The sequence below is a fragment of the Nilaparvata lugens genome, chromosome 11, assembly GCF_014356525.2.
Source record: "Nilaparvata lugens isolate BPH chromosome 11, ASM1435652v1, whole genome shotgun sequence".
NCBI lineage: Eukaryota > Metazoa > Arthropoda > Insecta > Hemiptera > Delphacidae > Nilaparvata > Nilaparvata lugens.
In genome coordinates, this window is record NC_052514.1 from 10,828,757 (window position 1) to 10,852,295 (window position 23,539).

Sequence of the window (23,539 nt, forward strand, 5' to 3'; positions counted from 1 at the left end):
TGGTACAGAGGTTTAGCTGGGGTCTAAAAATTTTGTGATGAGGTGCTTTTGATATTTCATCAAAGATACGCCCAAAATCAACGTTTTTCCAACGTTGTTATCAGCTTTTCTGCGTTTTCTCAGTACTTTGACTTTCTAATGGGATGGAACATGCTCAAATAAAAAAATGCAGGCGAGCGAAGCGAGCCCGCTTATCTCATTTTTGGACGATCCAGTCGGGGGTCCAGCGGGCGGAGCCTCCCGGCTAGACGGATATGGTGAGCGAAGCGAGCCTGACGGCTAGTATATTATATTCTATTATTTTTGTAATGTAGTGCTTAAAGAGAAGCTTCACTCAAGAAATATGAGGGTTAGACCGAGAATATTAAGAGCGGATAAGATTAGAGATGATTCAATAAGGGTGGAGGAAAATGATTGGAGACAGATTTGATATGCTTGGGAGAATGTTGTGGAAGAATTCGAAGCCTATACTGGGTTCTAGAGCTATGATATTCAATACGTGAATAAGTCATACTCTTCCATTATCATTCATTACAATTTCCTGCCTAATATAAATGCAGTTTCTTTCTTTGGAATTCATCCAATTTGAATAATAACCTCTCATGATAACAACATCCCCCAATAATTATTATCGATCAATCTAAACATTGCTTCCCCCAATAATGAATATTTCCGATGTTGTCTCCAATTTCAAAGCTTTTCAATCACCATTTTCTAGGACAATCAACTACAGTACTCCAACGACGTTAAAAACAATCCACAAAAATGTATAATCCAAGATTATCTCCTCAATAATGCATAATCCAGAATTGTCTCCACATTAATGCCTAATCCAAAATCGTCAAAACCAATTTCAATATGCATACACAGCAATCATTGTGTGCACAAGGAATTGTATCAGGTCAATAGCAAATACCTAATACAGTGTATAATGAGCGTATATTGACGACCGTTTGATTGCTATTGTGGCTGTCAATGCCCGGTTTGCCTCAACAAGATAACTATACCTATATCACCAGTTACAGTCTATATCCTGACATCCATCTCTATAACTGTATATATGTGGATATATAGTTGAGCCACTGTGTCAAACAATATCTATATCGGTTTGTATGTGTGGACATATATAGATGAGCCAGTGTGTCATCTGTGAACAGGTGGTGAATTTAACGACAGGTTACCGCACCGTTCAATATAGTAATGACTGAGATTGATCCTCTGTTAATTAATTAATTAAGGTCGGGTATCGCGTGAAATTTGGTCAGAAGGGAATGTCAGAGCTACCGAAGCTCCATTTAATCTCGGTTTAAAGTTCTCTGCTCTCCAAATCATTTATTGATCTACTCGACGCTGCTTGTCTTTGCCACTGATATCGTTCACATCAATTCCATTAGTAGTATTTAGTTTCAAGAGTTTATTAGAGTATAGAGTACAGAGTATGGATTACTGTATACGGTTACATATATAGCTATAAATAAAACACAGAGAGGTACTAAACATGGAACACTATTGACAAATGAGAATTTGGAAGCTCCTGTATCCTGTATCTTTGTAGCAGTATTTTGTTTCAATGGTTTAGATACAGTCTATAGAGTACAGAGTATGGATTACTGTATACGATTGAATATACTGCTAAAAATGAAACACAAAGAGGTACTAAACATGAACTACGATCGACGAATGGAAATTTAGAAGCTCCTGTATATAGTTTATTTTGAAGCAGTGTTTTGTTTCAATGGTTCAGATACAGTGCATGAATTATTGTATAACGTTACATAATTATACAGCTATAGATAAAACACAAAGTAGTACCATGGAGAAACGATAGCATAAGTAGATATCCCATGGTATAGGGAATTTATGTCGCAACTTTTACTGTTATCTCAAGCCGATTACTGTCGATTATTGTCAATTTTTATTGTTTTGTTGGGGTGATAGTGTATGAACGGCACAATCTTAGAGACTACCAGCGTCACACAGCTGCATAGGAAAGAACTACGTGAACTTTCGGCTTGGGATAACAGTAAAAGTTGCGACATAAACGCCCTATACCATGGGATATCTACTTATGCTATTGTTTCTCTATGGTAGTACTAAACATGAACTACGACTGACGAATGAAAATTTGGGAGCTTCTGTATATATCTTGTCCAGTTTGTATAGCAGTATTTTATTTCATGATTGCCGGAGACAATACTTTTACCTAGATAGTAAATTGATCAATAGAATTCCAGATTCCCTTAACTGAACATATTTTATGGAGTACTGTTACATTGCTTTTAAAAGAAGAACTATTGAATGGATAATTACCACTAAAATCGAGGACATACTTTTTGAGTGACTCTTATCTTTGTTTCAATTGTATGTTTGCCATCTCTCTTTCTTTCTCTTCTCTTCTCTTTCTTTCACCCTTATTCCACTTATTCATCATCTTCTTTTATTATATAATTTCTTATTTAATCTTTTGTAAATTCTTAATTTATGACTCATATTGAATTCTATTAGCAATTCTTACCTGCGCACAGGATTTTCCTTGCAGGTGATTGGTTTCATATTTTTTTGCTGAAAGTTTTGTTTTCTGTATATTTTTCGTTTTGAATTGAGAAAAATTATTCAGATACAGTGTATAGAGTAGAGTAAGGGATGCTGTTTTTAGTTACACCGTATACAGCTATAGGTAAACCACAGAAGATCGGTAGCACAAAAGCCTGTTAAATCTTAATCATGTTTGAATCCGACTGTTAAATGTTAATGTTAATGTTAACTGTTCCAAGGAAATGAGAAATGGCATGGAATATAATTGATTTGAACATTAAAATAAGTTTCAGGGTCAAAGCATCTTTGATATTCACTATGTATATTGAAAATTCAGTTTTAAGTGGATTTTGCCGCTTTGTTCTCTCATTGTTCATTTATTCGTAGATATGATCACAAATCATATAAATATCATCAGGAAGGAGCAACAGGCTTGGCCCAAAACTATTATAGATGTGGTATATCTTGATAATATTGTTATCTATCGAAGGATAAATTTCCAATGTGATACACATACAATGAATTTCTTACATTGAAGAACAAGTTCAAATTTGAAAATCTTTGATCAATTCTGAGAAAAATTATCGAAGTTTTAGTAGCAACCCACATGAATAATCTTGATTTCAGAATATCCTAAAATTTATCAAAATAATAGGTTGGTTCAATAAAAGCTAGCGATTGCTAATTCTAGGTAATTTTCAAGACTTGGTTCAGCTAGGCTGACTAGGCCTTGTTGGAACTACAGTAACTATATAACTTGGTATTGTTTATAGTAGTATGATAACAATACCTGGTATCAATAACCTGGTTATATAAGTTACTGTAGGTGGAACTACGAATATTCCGGTCACCTCAGCTAGATTCGTCTAGATTAAAATTATTAACGTATCAACAGTAGCCAAACCATTAGCTTACGAATTTCCCACGTGATTACCCTCAGTATATCTAGAATACATTCTAGAATGTATTCTAGGTACATTAATTAACCCTAGTTGCATCTACCTCGAACTAGAACATTCTTATTCGAAGAATATATACTTTTAATATATAAAATATATATTATGATGATGGTAACATATATGAACATTCAGTGTTAATAACCATAGATTGAATAAATAATAAAAAATATATACTTACTTCATGGAATAACCAAAATCCTTCTCATATAGCATGTACCCATATAGCATATAGTAATGGTGTAATGCACCTCTTCCTCACTCTCATCCTTTTGTTTTCTTTTCTTGCTTCAATACTTTCCATAGTTTTGATACTTCCATTTATACTTCTATATTCAGTCTCAAAATTAATTAATTTAGTGAAATTTTTAGAAATTTAAGTTCAACTTTAAAAGAAAACTGTAAAGAGATATAGTAAGATATATTCTTTTCCTCTCTCATAATTAATTCCATGGTAGAAGTATTTAATATTAATTTCCTCATTTTTCTCATCTTGCTTATAAGGTTTGTAGCCATATTGTTCTTTTTTCTTTGCTTCTTTGATAGGACAGATCTTTGTCATTTTATATATTATTAAGAATGCTCTACTTTCAAGTTTATTCAACTAATCCACTTATTATTATTATTATTATTTTTTCATAAAAAATATTGTTTTGTTTCATTTTTATTTTACTGAGTATCGTTGTTAAATTATAATTCAGTATTGAACTGGAGGGTTAAGTGTAAGAGAGGGCCGACTGCGCCCTAACTTCGCCCTCCTAGGTCAAAATAAAGGCAGTCATTCAATTCAATCCTTGTAAATAACATCTCAACAAAAGCAGACCCTTTTGTCGAGAGAATTACTTAGCACCCCAATTGCGCACACTCGTCCCTACTCATCCCATCACCTGGTGCACTCTGGTGGCAGAACGTGGAACTACCCTTCCCGCTCAACACTTTTCTCCTGATGGACGCCGGTAGATTTGGCTCAGTCTTCATCTGACTCACCTTCGGGTAAGTCGCGCCGAGCTCCAGCAATCTCTGCCGCGTGTGTTTCGTCTACTGATAACGCTTATCAGTCGTGCGTGTTTCTTATCTGGCGTATGGAGTGATCGCGTTTGAATTTGTGTTTACTTGTAGCTATGACAACTTGCAGACATTGAAACACTGTGAGCAATCAGTGAGTGAAGGAATATTGTTGGAAAGTTTGTGAGCACAACAGGTGGGTTCCATATCACGCCTAATTCTCTTATCAATAGACGCATTACTGGAATATAATTTCTGACAGAATCTAATCAATGTTATGAATTGGTTTTTAATCCTGTAATAAGCACTGTGAGTGTTGGAAAATGACTTACAGCTACTCATACAATCGGTTGTCTAAGATAAGAATGATTTCGGTGAAACTTGAATCCACGTGTCTTCTCTAGCTCTGGTTCTATAGATTCAATTTGCGAGAAGTTTGATTTGACGCGTAATCATTATAATTCTATAACATTATTGTGAACTTCAATATTCTGGAACTTCAAGTCCATCTGAATATCCGACAACTTGAAAAACTTTGTGAATTCTGTTGCCGGTGATTAATCACAACATAATCTGCTAAGTAGAGACATATCATTCATTTCTGTGGTGAATTATTGATTTCATTGCTCAAATTATTGATTTTTTTATAATTAAGACTCTTATTGGAGACTGCTATATGAAAAATCATGACAAAGCATATTATATTTATGGATGTCTTATTCTAATCAATATAAGTCTTGTTCGACTAATAAAGAAGTGTAGCTACATGTCACAAGCATGTTGATTTGATAGATGTTCTCAAGATTCTCTGATTGTAATGGATGGAAATCATATTCACAGTATAAGCATTTTCCATTTAATGTGAGGTATACATTCATTGGAAATCCGATTGCATCAAACTTCTTGAATTTATAAGTTAGTCGTCAGTCAATCTTCAGTATTTGGAATTGATTTTTATGAGCATCAGAGCCGGCTACGCTGATCAACAAATGGATGAATAATTTGGGAAAATCTTTGTGTATTCTCTTTGTCGAGGTTGTAATGATTCTTGTGTAGTCGAAAAGATTTCATGAACTGAATTTCGAAATAAAATGAATTACTCAAATAGTAGACAAGTTATCAAAAATCGGAAAGGATGATAATTGTGTGGATAATTGTTGATAGGATAAGAAAATCATGAAACAAAATGATTCCATAAATGATTTTCAGAAATGATTTCATTACTGTATTCAATGAGTGTTCTCAGAGTAAATACAATTCATTCGATCTCACAAAGCATGATTCCATGTAGGGTTTCATTTGCAATATTATTGAAAACTCCCTCTGAATTCATTTCGTATCATTTGGCAAGTTTGCGCGTCTAGACATTTTTGATTAACGGTGTAATGGCTAGTGCTGTAATCTCCAACTTGCTAAAAATATGTATATAATTCAATAGCAGTTAGATAGTTGGTAATTGGTAACAAGAACGAACTCAAAATCTTAAGAAATATCATCCTGTTTGCGAAAAAAAATGTTTTGCTCTATCAGTGGATTAATTCAAGCATTTGAAATTGAATCCTGGGAAATTATATGTTCAATGTTTACATGTTTTATATGTTTCAATGTTTTATATGTTTAATTATATGTTTATATGTAAATTAAATTATATATGGGAATCCATCGAATGTAATGTAGAGAATAACTATCAGCTATCAATAATTCTAATGATGACCTTATGAATATTAGATTATCAGTACACTTTTTCTTGAATTCCTGTTTAATGTCCAATGTTTAATTTTCCAGTTCAATTTTTTTGAATTAATGTCCAAGATTGTCAGGTCAGTAATTCAGTTTTTCAGCCAGTGAGAATAAGAACTAGAAATGGCCTGAATTGAATATAATACAATTGAAAATATAGTAGAAGGAATAGCCACACTTTTTAGGATATTCCAACTTCTTACATAGTTCTCCCCATAAAAAATAAGCAAATGTGATGAAATTCTTGAAAATGAACTCCAATATACAAATTAAATATTGTTAAGTCAACAATTGTACAACAAACTTCTCCCATATTATTAACATTTTCAAGGTACTTGCTGAGCTGAAAGTCTGTGAACTTGTATGAGTTGAATACTGAGTAAGTCTTATAAGATTGCGGAGCTTGAGATCTCGTAAACAAAACTTAGCAAGCATCAACTCTGTTAGAGGATTGATAAGCTTACATTACTTCAATAATGCTTAGACACTCAAGCTGCATTAGAATCTAGTTCACCACCATATTATTACATTATTACCTTGTAGTCTCCAGTCCTAGAAGACATTAAGTACGGTATAAAACTTTTCACAAACGGCTAAGCTCACCTTATAATAATGCACTTACCGGTTAACAGTTACCTACTAACTATATTGAGAATCATTAAATTGCAAATTATTAGTCCAATGAAAATAATCAATTTCCTTCTTTCAAGATTCCCCAACGTTTACGATGATTCTCTCTTCTCGTGGTTAAGTGATAAAGTTAGCGATACTGTCCGAATTTCGTCACGTCAACACACAAAAGTCATTCTTCTCTCATTTGGATTGGTCTTTTGGCAATACGTTTCTCTTTTTTCATCATGACTCCGAACTTTGAACCGTAATAAACTTATTGAGAAGATTTGAAATTATTTGAATATCAATAGAGACTTCAATATTTGATTCATGAGTACCAGAGTTTATCTCTGAGGCTCGGAACAGCATAATCATTACTCTCGTAATCTTTTGTTACTGGTTAATTTCCCTCTATTAGCCGACTATTGAGACTTCAATAGATCAACCAATTTCGAAAATACTGTATCACCCAATAAAGCATCTCTTGATTCAAATCTGAACTAACCAGAGATAATATTTGAAAATTTATTAACATCCTGAAATAACTACTGCAAAATATCGAGTTACATTCATAGAGCAGTCAACTGACTAGTATTCTGCATAATGATGAAAATATCTAACAGCATTGAAATCCATAGTGATAATGATTTATTGAATAATTGATTGAAAATACACAATTATCGATTGACATGATAGGAGGAGGATCAACAGACGCAGCCCAAAACTGTTCCTACCCGAATTTTTGTTCTTCATATTGTATTTTATTATTCATTATTCATTTATTTATTTAATCATTCAGAATTACACAACTTACAGAAAAGTACCACAGGCTTATAAGCCCAAAACGGTTCCAATTCTAATTTATACAACAGTCCAAATGTAGCTAGGTTATGTGTCACTTAAAATTCTTCAACTATACACTCAATTTACAATTCAAAACGCACAAAAATCATTTTTAAATTAAAAAAAAATACTTCCAAATTAAATTTAAATTATTCACAATTAATAAGAAAATTCCAAACTTTGAAAAAGTTTTGCAGGATATACTAAAATATGAATTATGATTAATATAAGTCCAGAAAGAAGGTTATGAAATTCTTGTCCAATCTTCTGACCAAATACTTAGCCTACATTGAAGAAGTTTTTGATTTAGAAAGATCGAAAATCAAATTGAAAATATTTCACCAAAGGACTGTTTCAAGGACCGTGAACTATTGACTAATTTCAAAATATCATTTCATCCTATAAAACTAGAATAAAAATCCAATTACTAACTGATACAGTTTCATTTCAGATATTCCTTCCTGCTTCCTGACAAAATGAACCGGTACCAAAATCATGGCAACCTTATCAGCGACTGGAAGTTGCGCAACTGTTTGATCGCTGGCTGACTGGTTGCCTGTCAGTCGCCGCGATGTTGCCAAACTTCTCTGGCAACTTTTTCCTGAGACTGGTCGTAGTGGCATTGGCACTGGCCATCGAGTCGCTTGTCCAGGCAACGCGATCATTGGCTGACGAGCTGGCAACACCGTTGAAGGTAGCCCAATGCAGGTCGCATTGTGTTCACACGGTGAGTTTTTGAATGAATCAGAAATCAATAATTTTCCAGCTTCAATTCATCAGGGCAGTAAATTTATTCAATAAGATATCACTACATAGCTATCATAAGCTGCAAAATTCAAGATTTCTACTCGTCATATCCAAATATCTTTCCTATCATGAAGTAGGCCACAACTTCATGAATCCTATAAGTTTTCATTATCGTTCCATGCAGTCTGAGAATTTGGGGTACCAGTTTTGAAACAATAGTTGACAAGATTTATAGCTATAGCCACAGAGAAGAAGTAAGAGTTATCTTCAAAGTAATCTTCTACTTTATGCTATAGCTTACTTAGAAGAGAAAATCAAGATTTGCAGCACTAGAAACCCTTTACATTTGCTGGATCAATTTTCAATTCCTATACTGAGGAAAAAGATTACTAGTTTGGAAATAATATTGTTCATGAGATTTGTGGCTATATCTTAATTAGGAAGAGAATATCAAGATTTAAACTACTTGTAACCTTTTACATTTGCTAGAAAATGGTTTATTTCTATACGGTATATTATAATATTGTCTTCATGAACCTTGTCCAAGCCTTTCTTCGGAGCTTGTATGATTATTGACATGAAGCTATCTCGTTCAAATCAAGTTAAAACCTGATTATGATATTTATCAGCGATAATCAAATAGTTAGACTTGATCCACAATACAGTGAAATGTAACCAACATTGCTTGTTTATATGCATGAAATAACTATTCTAGCATTCTTTACAATAATATATTATTTCTATTATTTATACTGTAATCATTATATAACTCATTAAGCGAATTGAAAAGTCTCAGAACTCTTATTTTGAAAATGTAATTCAATACTTTCGGAGAAGACGATAAGCCGTCGGTCCCGATTACCTAAAAAGTAGTCGTCATCTCTCAGTAATCCCGAGATTTACTCGATACATAACTTACAATAATTTATTGTCTTATGCTAGATCAGCTACATGTATTTGGTGACCCAGTAAAATATAATGTCGATAATCAATTTAGTATTGGTTTCTTGAAACCAATATCATTCAAAGGACAGCGGAAACTGACAAAAAGTCGTTTGAAAATACCGCGTTCTGAAGGAATTCTTACAATATTCCAAATGAACGTCTTAAGCTTGAAAATTCGAAAAATGTCTAGCAGAGTCAATATTGCCGATAATGAATTCAAAGCCAACCATGTTCTTTTTCTCCGTTCAGGAGTACATCTCATTTATATGCATTCTCAATTGACTATCAAACAGTGAGGTCTTCAACTTGAATATCCTGCGCATTAATTTTTTCATCATTTCCTCATCCTCCCCTCCCTTTTCATCGCATCCTATTTTCATTCGTTTCGCTGATTGCAAGTCTCTAATCCTTTTTTCTGTTCCATTATCGGTGTTTATTTTCCTTGTTTACCAGAACTGGGAGTCAAAGGAGTTTTCTTCATCGTTCATTCTGGTCTCAATTTTCCTCAGAATCCTGCTTAGCATATTTTTATAAAACCGAAAAAGAAATGTCCGCTCCTTTCAAATAGACGACGAGTATTTTCGCTGAATTTGAAATCCGTCTTTCATCTCTAGAGTAAATGTTGATTTAGGAAAAACTTCTCCCGATTTTTTTCTTTTCTACGTTCCATAGTGAATTGCAATCGCCCCTCCCCCCTAGCCACTCACCCCGTTTCGTCCGTGTCAAATTGAAAAGTCCGGAAAACAGATTCTGATTTTCATCTTCTGATAAGACTTCACTCTTGAGAATCTTTTTCTTCGTTAAGACTCTCCGGTGAAAAAAGTCGGATGAACATTGAGGAAGAGAAAATTTATGAATGTAGAGATCAGATAAGATCTGTGTGCCACATTGAGAAAAAGATTAATCCTCCTAGGGCGTTATCTACTACCAGTTAACTTGTTCCAGAATATAATCATAAAGTCAGCACTAATATTAGACCAATTATTAGTCTATCACTTCGACTACAGTACTATTATACCATTATAGTAACTTGGTAAAATATTACACTTTCCATATCATCTTACTTGGTTAAGCATCACTTTTTTGAGATACTCTTTTGTTTGGGAAATTTTGCAGTACTCAACATGATGCGAATCAATATAGCAACTTCGTAGCGAGTTGTACATATATGAATCACGTGATGGAAAAATATAAATTGGAATTATCTTTTATTCCCTTGAGAATTCTTTCCTGCTATTTCCAATACAGGGGTTTAAATCAAATTATATCTCATGTTATTATTCATTCTTGTTATATAGTATATCTTATATAGCAAATCACTCCTATAGTGAGGTCCACGTTACAATGACAGTATTTGATCAACTTTGGTTTTGCTATCCTTTTCTATCATTTGACAAAGCCGGTGGTACTATCCTTTTCTAGGTCCACAAGGATGCCAATTATGTTTTTGACAGTGTAGAAATATAATTAATTAATGCAGAGAATCGGTATCGATATTTTTCTATCTTTATCCACTGTCATTATAACGTGGACCTCACTATATCAGGATTGTCTTGAAGAACATTTTTCCGTGAAATTTTCATCACAAATAGTAATTTCTAGACAAAGAACCAAATTTTTAATGGGAGATAATGGAAGTTCAGTAGATTTGAACTAGGAAGAGCAAAACTTGATGACCCAAATTGGTGATTTTGAACCAATTTCATTCTTTCAATTCTGGAGCAACCTTCATTACAGCGAAATGCATAATCAACGCGTTTTTAAACGGCTGCAGAGATTGTGGAGATAAATTAAAATCCGTTGTAACACTTTTCTCCATGCAATTTATCTCGCTGCTAACAGGTAATTAAGCGCGCAACATTTTCTGCACTGTAAAACTGTAGTACACCAACTGTTTATAGAGATGCAAAAACTTGAAAAGCGCATTTATTTTCTGCGTACAACTCGACGCTAGTACAGAGCAGGGCAAAAATAGACGGCAAAAAATAGTTTTTCTCCCCATCAGAATGTCGAGCATCTGACCAATGGGAGAGGTCGAAATAACATTAGACGCGTTCAAAGTGAACAGTGGAGCGTGGATAAAATAAAAAGAGATGAAAAACCCAACTAGAAAGAAGCGCAGGAGAGAATAGAAGGAGCGGGAAAATGAGATTCAAACCCGGCACAAAGCAGCTGACCGTGTTGAAGACGAGCCGGATGAAAATTCATCAAAGCCGTTCCGAAAGAATTTTCCACACCTGTAGCTGGGGGTTTTTCCAACGATTTTCCATCTCCGCAAGTCGGATGACGACGCTACAAGCCCGCCGGGCCCTTTTCCACAAATTTTCATAACCGTTCTTTTTGCACATGCAATTTTCATACGCTCATCCACCAACGTGGCAGTGGATTGTCTAATAAAAAAAGCTATTTCATATCTTCCTGGAGATACTTTGAGATACATTTTTGATGCATAAAATAATGGAGAAGCAGTCAATAAACAAAGTGTTATTGATGTTGCACGGAAAGGATTAGAGTGTTTTGACCACAAGATAATTCCCAATTAATTTTTTCCTGCTTATGGTTAAGAAGAATAAATTCTATCAGGTTGAAAATATTTTGGATGAATTTCCTTAGATTGGAAAATACTTTGATCATTATTTTCGAGCCTAGCTATTATTAATTAATTTTAAAAAAATTAGTTTTTCTTCCAATCAACACACCCTAGTAATTATTTTTCACCAAATCTTGATAAGAAAATCAATGTTGGAACAATTCAACTTTTTAGAAGTACAATGTTAGAAAAATAACTTTTGTGTAAATTAAAAGTCGCGTACTCTAGAAATATGATATTCTGAGGAAATACTGAAGTAATCGTTGTTTGTAGATATCATATTCAAATTCCAGGTTCAAAATAAAGACTCTAATTGAGTGAAAATCATTGATTTGAAGTCACATAAAAATTAAATTTTATTCATACAATTTGATTAAGAACCTAATATTTACTGTGCTAATTCTCTTTTTTTTCTACAATTTTTGTAGTCTCAGACAAAATTAGAGTTGAGTATTCCATCCAAGAGTATTCCATCCATCCAAGTTGAAATAGCAATAGCTTCATCTCTGATTGTGAGAGATTGATGATGGAATAAAAGGTATTTATAATTGGGATTGGAAATCAATTATCAATCTATTATTCAAATAACACGGGGTTTTGTTTTGTATCCCTGTTGTGGGATCTTGTGCCAGTATTTCGAAAAATCTCATATCATCTTACTTATATAAAAGTGGTATCTTATATCCTATAATATTAAGCGAGTAATTTCTTTAAAAATTTATCTTTTATCATCTAAAATGTCGTATCCCGTATCATGATCTTGTTACTCGTATCATCTATAACTTGTTTCTCGTATCATCTAATAACTCGTATCTCGTATCATATCTTGTATCTTCTAACTCGTATTTTACGATATCACCTAATATCTGGCATATTGTATTTCTTAGCTCGTATCATCTCTTATCATGTTGTATCAGAGTTGACAGTTCTGTATCATCGCTGCACGGCTATCCATGAATAATTCGCATCTCTGCTTCAGGTAATCGAATATAATGAAGGTCTCCAACAATAACTTCTCCAACTGGGTTAATGCATTCGGGGTCCATTCTTCAGAAATTTTTCGCAAATAATTGTTCTCAGAGTCTGAGCCCGGGGCAACAGCCATCATAGAATAGGAACACATAACCGTTGGCCCGCTTAATAATTAAAAGGCGAAGATTCAAAGACTCCATTATACGCTATTCAAAGGCCGTCTGCCGTCTGCAAAGGCGCCGTCTGCTCTGATATTCCTTTGACGATGCTTTGTTGCTCAAGTGCTTGCTTGCTTGCTGCGAAGTACGGACTTCGCTACTAGACTTGGACGGACTTAGCCTAGACTTCGTCACGGTGCCCTCTTTTGTTGAAAGTTGGAAGCTCTCCGCAGCTCCAGCTCCGTTATTGGCTGGTGATGGACCAATGAGAGATCGCGGAAGAAAATAATTGTTCTTATCATTTTTCGTGTAGTTAAGAAGATGATATTGTGGTAATTATTCATATTAAATGAAAAAGACTAAGAAATTGTCAAAAACCACAGATTTATTGATACTTAGAAAGACCGGTTTCGGTTATTACACCATTGTCAATCTCTGATAAACTGATGAATGAATGATGAATAATTTCATCCCCATTTTATCTGGACAATACATACTCGTATAATATTATGTTACATTCCAAACCAGCCCCTTTCAAATACTACTAATCTTTTTTCCCCCTTTTTGTGTAGTTGAGAAGTTGATATTGTGGTAATTATTCACATATTGAATGAAAAAGACTACTAATTTGACAATTTCTTAGTCTTTTTCATTCAATACTACTAATCTCGTAACATCGGTATACATAATTGTTTCCAACCATGAAGATTTGAGTACTCGTAGATATGGAGTTGAATATCAATCGGTAGTCTTCTAAAAACTGAAAAATTCATTATTGTTTGATAAGAAATAAATCATTCTCAATTTGAAAATCTCACTCGAAAATATCGTTCCAGAAGTTTGATTGTCGAAGCATTCATGAATGAGGCTTCAAAAAGTTTATCAATGTAGCCAAACATATATTCAATCACACGTTGTGTCACGCAAGAAATTCAAACAATTCATTCCGAATTGACATCAATTCATTCCATCTCAATGTGAAATTTTTAATTAAAAGTTCGACAAGTATTTGTTCTGAAAAAGTTCCGAAGTAGAAATATTAATCAATCGAATTCCACATTTTTTCATAGCCTTCAATCTGTCAGCAAGTTTTCATGGATGTCAATGAATCTGAAATGTAAAAATCGGTCTCCAACTTCTGAGACAAACTTCTTTGTCTTTTTTCTTCTCCATTCTTCGCCGTTCTCTTTTTGATTCTGTGACAGCATTCTTCCAAACTCTTTTCGAAACGGTTCAATCGTGCATAACAGTTATATTCACTGACAAAAACTTGATGGAGCGACGTTTTTGAAAAAGTCGTTTCAGACACGGAGATTTATTGCACTTGTGCAGATTTCCGTTAACTTGATTTGAATTTAAGTTTTGTAGGGCTACGCACTTTTCAAGATTCTATGGCATTTTTACTGCAGATGCTACTGCTTCGTTACTTGGCCTACAATATCGATTAGTATTTTCTCTAGGAATAAAGTCTTTCTCTATTAATTTGCTAAGATAAGTATTTGCTCTGGAAATAAAGTCTTCCAATATCCCCAGAGCAAATACTTATCGATATTGTATGAAAAATGAGGTTAGAGATCTTGCCCTCAGATATAATAATTGGATTTCAATTCGGATTTTTTTGTGATATGATATGAGTATATCATGCCATCGATCAATCCCTCACTCTACATCATTTTATTCGTCCAACAAGTAATCAAAATTGAAAAGAATTCAAAAACTAGTATCAAAATTCATTATATCAAAATGCATTATCTGTCATCACCAATTCACTACACCAATCTATCTCACACTATGAATAGTGGAAAAAGATACTAGCCTATCTATCTTCATATTTAATGGATAAAATAGAAATATTCCATGATAAACATCATTATATTATTAGAATATGATAGTATTCTATAAATGACGAATGAATTGGGATATTCATTCATTACTAACAGGTAACCCGTGCTCCACAAGGGTCTAATTAATAAATAAATTGATAAATTGATTAATTAATAAATTAACAGAATAAAAACTTGATCTACTGAAATCTTGAGAGTTTAAAATAGGCCTATAACCACCCTCGCTAGATTAAGAATCTCTGAACAAATTTCCAAGTAGTTCAGACGTGATGATACGTTATTCGTGAATCTCCTATCGCAGGTTACTAGTGCTCCACAAAGATCTAATTAAAAACTCGACCTACTGAAATATTGAAGAATTTAAAATAGGTCTAAGACTTTCCTCGGTGAATAAGGACTCTATATACAAATTTTCAAGTTAATAAGTCTAGTAGTTCAGACGTTATGATGCGTCATTCGTGAATTCCCTATCCCGTACGTGTATAAGACAGTTCTTTTCTTTATTGTAATGAGAGTTTCTACTTGATTATATTCTTACTGAGCGGAAAAGAAGGGATATTCCGGTTAGTGAATGAATTGATCGTGTTTGGAGCTTTCATCTCCATTAAGAGATTGGTTCCAGAAAGGTATTGGTCTCACGAATTAATGTCAAGGTATTGCAATCCTGAACAAATATCCTCACGAATTCAAACTCCGAATCGGAACTTGAATTCAAGAACATTATATCCACTTTTGCACCAAAATCTATTAATTGAGTAGAACCACTGGGGGATGGAATGCTGTGTTCAGTATAAGCTCACCAGCCAATATCCTTATAGAAATTACGAAGTACAGAAACTCCGAAGTCGTAATGAATTCAAGTTAGATTTCTCGGTGATACTCAGAGGTGAACTAACTGAAATTCGCGGAGCTCTCCGGTTCTCCGATCCATTTTGGAGACTTTCAAGCTCAGAGACAGACAAAGTTCTAAGTTTGTAAGGGACTTTGAGAACGGATCGAACATTCTTTTGCCCTTTCAAAGTTTTACAAGGGTCGACCGGCGAATTCGACCTTGTTCCGGTAATCGAATCCTCTACTTTATTTCGTTGGCGACCTTTTTTCATGCAATGTTTAAGCTTCGCATCGTAAATTCTTCACTGACAGAATCTTCAGTACTCTCCTCTTTTTCCATTCAGATTCCAGCTTGTGGGGGAAAAAGAGATGGTAAACAGGAAAGGTGAACGGAAGATTGTGAAGATGAATGGAGGTTGAGAAAAACAAAGATAAAAAAGATTGTATGATCATCAAAAAGGATTGACCTGTTGCAAGGTATAGTAACAAAAGTATAACATAAAATAACTACCTGGTGATACAGTGATCCTTTATAGGATTGATACAAATATGGACTCTTGAAAAAGGATTGCCAGAGAAGTGAGGCATAATTATGAAAATGGAGTAGCAAAGGTACATTTCTGATATAGACTAGTACTTTGTAGTGATATTGTATCATCAGAGGGTAAGAAGCTTAAAGATTGGAGCCTTGAGTTTATTGGATCTTAAAATTTTCTGTGGCATCACGGAATCGAAAATCATCGTTGAAATGTAATTTACAGTTCATGTTCACATTATAATATGTTAACAGATTTCGAACATGATAAATTCAAACATACATAAATGTGCTCAAAATATTCAAAAGACTGGAGTTCTCTCTGGAATGTATTCACAATATACAAATAGATCAAATCCAGAATCATGAATTACCCTCTTTGAAATATTACTTGGTTCCAATCAAGGAATGAAGAAATTTCAAAAGAGCAAACTTGTTTGAAGTTAACTCTGCTACGCTATAATTGTTCCCGTTCTCTTACATGTATGAAATCAAACCATTGAATTAAATAAATGAAGACCTAATGAGTGAATTCTGGGATTCAACTCTGAGTAATGAATAATGAAGAACGCTGTGTTTTGAATGGAAGAGACTAAGAAATTGTCAAAAAACACTGATTTATTGATAATTTGAAAGACCGGTTTCGGTTATTACACCATTGTCAATCTCTGATAAACTAAAACTAAATACAAGAGCAGCAGAATTTATACTAGTAGGCGAGTACTGCTATTGGTCGAGGGCATGAACACCTGCCATTGGCCTAGCTAGACAGTCTCCTCCCCCTCAACGGTTTGACAAAATGGCGGCTTAAGCAACAGAATCGCCATGATAATAAAATTTACTTTTAGTACAAAATAAGAATCAAGAAAACAAGTGTGAAAGATAATAAAAACAAATTGTAAATGGAAAAACTATTGACTAATGTATGCTTACAATTTATGATAAAACTAAATTCGTAGTGTTGTATTGGTTGAAATGAATCTGGTCATTTAAACTATACTGGGAATTTTCCTTAATTACTCTTGTTATTTCTAAAGCCTCTAGAATATTCAAAGATCTGCCTTTGTAATTAACATTTAGAAACTCAACATTCTCCTTAACTGTGAACTTGTGATTATTTGTTATCAAATGTTCTAAAAAAGAAGAAAAAAAACCCTGTGTTTGTTATTCCTGGGATCACAAAGATAGCGATAGATTGATGTGAGTAAGAGAATCAGGAGCAGTGAATTATTCTCAATGAGATGCGGTAGGATACTGATTTCCTATCCAGAGTGAATATTGTGAATTCCAGGATGAAACAATGTATCGTGCATATTCATTAAACGTAAGGAATCATTGGAGTTGCCTCAATGAATTTCGTTCTGATTGTGAATGACTTTCTTTTACATAATAATAGCATGAATAGCATGAAAAGAATAGCATGAGCTAGCTCTCATCAAAGATAGCTCTTATAAGTTTTGGGCATAAGCCTGTTGTGCCTTCTCGCATAAGTGTAATAATTGTACATGACTAAATTGATAAATAAATAGCTTATGCTTTCATCATCATAGCTCATGCTATTTTATCTCCATGATAAGATACTCTTCGATGAGTCCTATTATCGTATTACTATTGATTATTGTTGTGTTATTTCGTAACGATTATGTCCATTGTATCATTGTCTTATTTCGATTTTCTGTACAAATTAATCAGCATCAAGAAAAATTGACATGAAACATTAAAATGAGATTTTGACATGAAGTCCATTAATCTTAAATAGTGATACAAACCATAATTTTCAAACATACCCCTCTCTTAGCACATTTGAATTAAGTTTGTAGCGTGAATATTGATGTAGTGGAACTTTCCATAATTGAAGATACTTGAAATGTTGTCAAAAATCCACCTCATCTAAATAAAAATTGACATTTTACAGGAGCATGCTTTTGTTTGTGCTAATTCATGTTAATTTTCATTCAAATAAAGTGGATTTTTGACAACATTTCAAGTCTCTTCAATCATTTGAATTCAATTCAATCCAATTCAACACATCTGAATCCTTCTCCAATAACTATTTGGAACAAACACTCACATGAAGTTAAGTACGCCACGTTTATTTCAGTGTCATTGCAACATTATTACTCGTCCGTAGCAAGTGATGAATGAAATTACTGGAGCAATTTGATGGCTAATTGAATGTTATTTTATCACTTCACGCTGAGTTGTAGTTGAAAGTTTGGAGTGCAAACCAGGACAGAAATCACTGGCATGAATGCCATAGAGATTTCAATTAACTAGAACATAGTGTACAATTTACGTTAACTCTGCTACTGAATTGTATGGTGTAGAGCTAGGTCAGATTCTAAAAGCTGGTGTAATATTTGCGGGGGAACATGGAATTGGCGGGGGATAAAAACTGAACTCGTATCCATTAAAATTTGCATCAAGTTAAATTCAAACTCGAATCAATATCAATCATTTTTGAAACAGATTATTTCTACAACTGTCAATTTAGGTCCAATAGAATGATCAACCATATAACAAAAAGTAAAGACTTCCTGAAAGAAAATCTTTTTAGATCGTCATCAATAAGTCCCTGTCTACATCCTCTCCTTCTATCATAATAACTCCTTATCTAGTTTCAGAATTTCATCAATTTTCCTTTTCCGCGGAATTCTCTAATGTTTTTCTTTAATTTTCTCCTCATTGATCATCAGCACTACCATACCTATTTTCTTGGAATTTGATTTGGATCTTCTATGTTTTTCAAATCACTTTATACTGTATATTTCTATCACTCCTCCAGTACTTTTTGTTCGAATATTATCTGATTCTTTATTATCATTTACTGTCTCATGTACATGTTCTTCCTCTGATGCAGAACTCCCACCTCTATTGCCCCAATAGACTATACTCCCACTTCGTTTTTGTAGAATTATTCATATTTTCGATGTCTGATGTTTCTTAGAATATCTCAATAATCACTTCTATTGTTATGGAAAACAACATGTAATATGAGCCTATTTTTCTTCGAGATTTGATGAAGACATCCCTTCTCAATCGCCTCAAAAGACACTACTACTTTGTTTTTGTAGATAGATTCTTGTGATGTTTCCTGGGAATAATATCATTGTAATTACGTCTATTTCTATAGGAGGGAACATTTATTTTTCTCATATTCAACCCTCCATCTTCAATTCCCACTTCTTCCACATCAACTACAACCCAATCAATTCGTCTTCCTACCATAAAAATAGCCTAAATTATTGCTGGCTCAGACTTTCATGCCTATCTGCTAAGTCAAAAGCGCCGGTCCACGGTTAGATATAAGATTAATTTCTGAGGGGTGAAGCAGTTTTTTCATCCTTCAAATTGCGGAACTTCATGGTAGTGAGTCTCCCCTACCCAAGCATGTTCGCCCTGCCATGAAATTAAAAAACATTGAATCACGCGTTACCCTTGTCTTGAAACCGTGGGCCAAACTCCCTATATGATTCTCATGTACGGTAAATGGTTAATTTTCTCATTAATACATATTGAATGAGTACATTCAGCATAACATAAATTTTTACTACAATAAGTGAAGTCTCTGAGTTTATTCTCAGTAAATAAGCTGTAATGCTGATCGAGTGGATAAAATCTCTGAATTCAATGTCACATGCTTTATTAATCTTTCCACGGAAGTCTAAATTGAGAACTATTACTTTGGTATTTGAAAGAAAATCTACATTAAAGGGAATTGTAACAATCAAAAACAGTATTAGAAAAATACAATCATTTATAGATTTTTGCAAGATTAAAGTTCTGTAAACGGAGGGGGTGTTTCTACTCTTCTATACTATTTGCTGATATTATAATACTAAACTTATGTTTGAATCCTTGATTGGTTGGAAGCTTTTAGTGGACTCGTTCATTCAAATGCACAGATTATCATCATTATCTAATGGTCACCTATTTTAGCAACTAGCAACTACGAGCCAGGAACTTCAATGAAAAATACTAATAAATTCAACTTCAGGTTTATTGAACTCTAAATAGGTAGAACGAATTAATAAAAGTCAGGCAACATGTCAAATTTTCAAACAGAACAAAGTGATTCAGCAATTGATTCACAAAAAAATATATTCAATACCAATCTACACATTTTGGAAACCTGCTAACTTGCTGAATTTAAATTTGGGCCTCGGTCATTCTATGAAATTAAATTCTGAGCTCAATAAGAAAAACAACAAAACTTTGGCACTCACCATTTCAACAATATTCAAACTTGGACTCTTCAGAAACACTCACATACACTTTAATAAAACTCACTATACTTAAACTCACACGCACATATAATTTCCTAATTCTACTCCTACTAACTCCATAAAATTTGGTTTTCTATTCAACTAGATAAAAATTACTGATAACTGAAAGTTTAACAATTTGTCCCTCTGAATGGGAAATGAGCCCATTCAGAGGACCGAGGCTCGCACACCGTTACATTTTTCTCCGTTCACGTCTCAATACCATCTGTGGCCTTTTCACTGAAAATTATTCCCCCTCCGCGAGCGTTGAGAATAACTTCCAGTGGAAAAGCTGCAAAAAGGTCAATGCTCGTACAATTTTCAAATATAGTGGCTTTTACTGTATTTGAAAAATGTACGAAAATTGCTTTAATTTTGACAACTAAGCAACAAGTTAACAAATTCGAACAAGACAGAGTCAATTCTCACACTAAAAACACAGGGTTCAACATACAGTTAGAATCAAAGTTCATTTCAGTTCAAAAACCTGAAAAGTAATAATTATAAGATACACAAAAACAACTACAATACTACCCTCTCAATATCACACTATTACAGTTCCTTGTTCATCGGGATATTTATCGCAATAAATATCTCACCAACCAAGATATCAAGGACTGGCTTTACTTCATTCCCTTCAATAGCATGTGCAAATATTGTAATTTCTGACTGATGGAAGAAACAAGTGGAAGCATATGACATGTAGGTTTAGGAGCGAATCGTGAATATAACATCCGATGGAAAACCAAAGTCTAGCAAAGACTGTGAAATAAAGGAATCCTTCACCTGCAGAGATGATAACATATTAGATGAATATTGTGAAAAAATGCTTCAGATCTTCCCTCGAAGCACACAATGAGATCTTTACATCTTCCTCATGATTCTCGGAACTACAGTCTGTTTCCACAATCTTCCAACATTTCTTGTTCCAAAATAGGAGAAACATACACTCGAAATGTTAGTTGGAAAACAATGCTAACCGTTAAATCCTCATCTGTAAAAAACAACTAACTGTATAGGCTACGTATCTTAGATGACACAGACCTATATAGATATATCATCATCTAAGATAAACTCGGGAAGATATCAGACAATGCAGACATGCTCTACTCATTACATTGTTGTGCCTTGGGGCTTCTCATAGCATCTGCCAACCCAGCAATGAAATGACAAGGAAGAGAAAAATCAGGATGTAGGGAAAAAGATGAGTAAGTGGGTGAGATTGGGAAGCTGCAGGGAATAAGGAGGGATTACAAGGAGAAAAGGAAGAAAGAGAGTAGGATAAATTTATAGAGTTTCAGATTGATAAACAATACTTACAATAGTTAGTAACTGATGGGATGGATTATAAATATTCAGCGATACTCTTTAATGAAGTAGGCTATTCCTTTTTAATATAGAACCACTTCTGCTTGGGAAGACATGTAAATTAAATTTTCTGATTGAATTAATGCATGGATGATTCTTCTCACATTTTCCAGAAGAGTAGGGCTATGATAATATATGAGATACAATGTTGGAAAGACAAGATAAAGATAGGGAGAATAAATGAAGTACTAAATATTAGAAGCAATTACTTTTCTTAATAATTTATAAAAAAGAGATCATGAATGGGATATAAAAGTCCAATCAATATAGCTTGGAGACAAGATGGAAGGGTTAACCGATAGAAATATCGATAATTCGAAAATTATCGATAGAGATTAGCAGTTCAAAAACATCAACGAAGGAAGTGATGAGGTGAGAAACAAAGAAAGTATCTGATATAGAGAAGATGACCACATAATGTTCAACAAATCAATTCAAATTTCGAATCCGAAAATATCAAATCAAATTTATTCACCCGTCAACAACAGTGTGTTAGGCCAGTTTCACACGGCAGAGACCTCGCTCCTGGAATATCATATTATGGAAGATCATATTTCATATTTTGCAGCTCTCCTGTACTTTCACATGGGGATCTTACGAATAAGCCGACAGATCCAACAACTATGCCGACGTTTGCTCAAACCTATGACTCATCACTTTTTCTCAAAGTCTAACTTCCTTAAAAATATAGATAGAAGATTTCTGATTTCGGATTTGGATTCAGCGACCTCAAATTCTTTAAAGCGTAAGTCCCATTTTCAAAAATACCCGAAAACAAGGGAGTTATAGCTGTTTTTAATATAGCTTTCCATTATCATATGATATATAGTACATACTAAGATAATAATACTCCTGCCTCACAAAGGGACAGGCAAAGGTTTTAAGAAGTTTTTGAACACCTGAGAAGTTTAGCCTATACATAAACATTTTTAATTTTTAAAAATTCTAGTTTTCCAAAAAAATATTGAACTATGAAAAGATGAATCCAAATATGAAATCATAAATCATCTCCACTCATCACCCAATAAAATAGGAGGAAAAGGAATGTTGTACAGTAAAATTCACTGAATTTCAATTGTCATTCAACAATCCAATTTATCAGGTTCAAATCGTTGAATATCACTTTAAATTCCCAGCAATTATTGACTATTTCTTTTTACAATCAGAAAAATCTATTATGAACATACAGTATAAACATTGTGCTGATCTGAATCGATCTATGGTAATAATAGGAATTGAGAGAATAGAAAATGTCATTGCATTCCAAGTGATGTCTGTGTATTAGAACTGCTGAGTTGATAATGCATACTGAAAAAAAGTCATGAATAGCTTAGACCAGCCTGGCGACTTTGATGCTTTTGAAACCAGAATCTTGTTTTATTTTTATTAAAGAATGATACGGAATGAAAACCATGTATCATAGTACAAAGCTTTGTATCATGAGTAAGATTGACAATCATGGCTTGTCGATTTTAGTTGCTGACCTAAATCCTCATTCCTCAGTCGTAGAACTATGGACCAAGCGCGAGCATTTGCCTTTTATGTCATATACCGTCGACACAAACTTTATGAAAAGCTTGATAGCTTGAATAG

At 33.8% G+C, this 23,539-nt stretch overlaps 1 protein-coding gene across 2 annotated transcripts in view; it reads left to right on the forward strand.

The window, feature by feature from the left end:
• The first annotated feature begins 4,460 nt into the window (after nucleotides 1-4,460).
• LOC111044987 overlaps nucleotides 4,461-23,539 on the forward strand; it is a 97,666-nt gene continuing 78,587 nt past the window's right edge. For both annotated transcript variants that reach the window (XM_039437582.1, XM_039437583.1), the window contains exons 1-2: nucleotides 4,461-4,692; nucleotides 8,143-8,418. In XM_039437582.1, coding sequence (XP_039293516.1) covers nucleotides 8,263-8,418 — 156 coding nt within the window. In that variant the 5' untranslated portion in view covers nucleotides 4,461-4,692; nucleotides 8,143-8,262. The remainder of the gene's footprint in view (nucleotides 4,693-8,142; nucleotides 8,419-23,539) is intronic.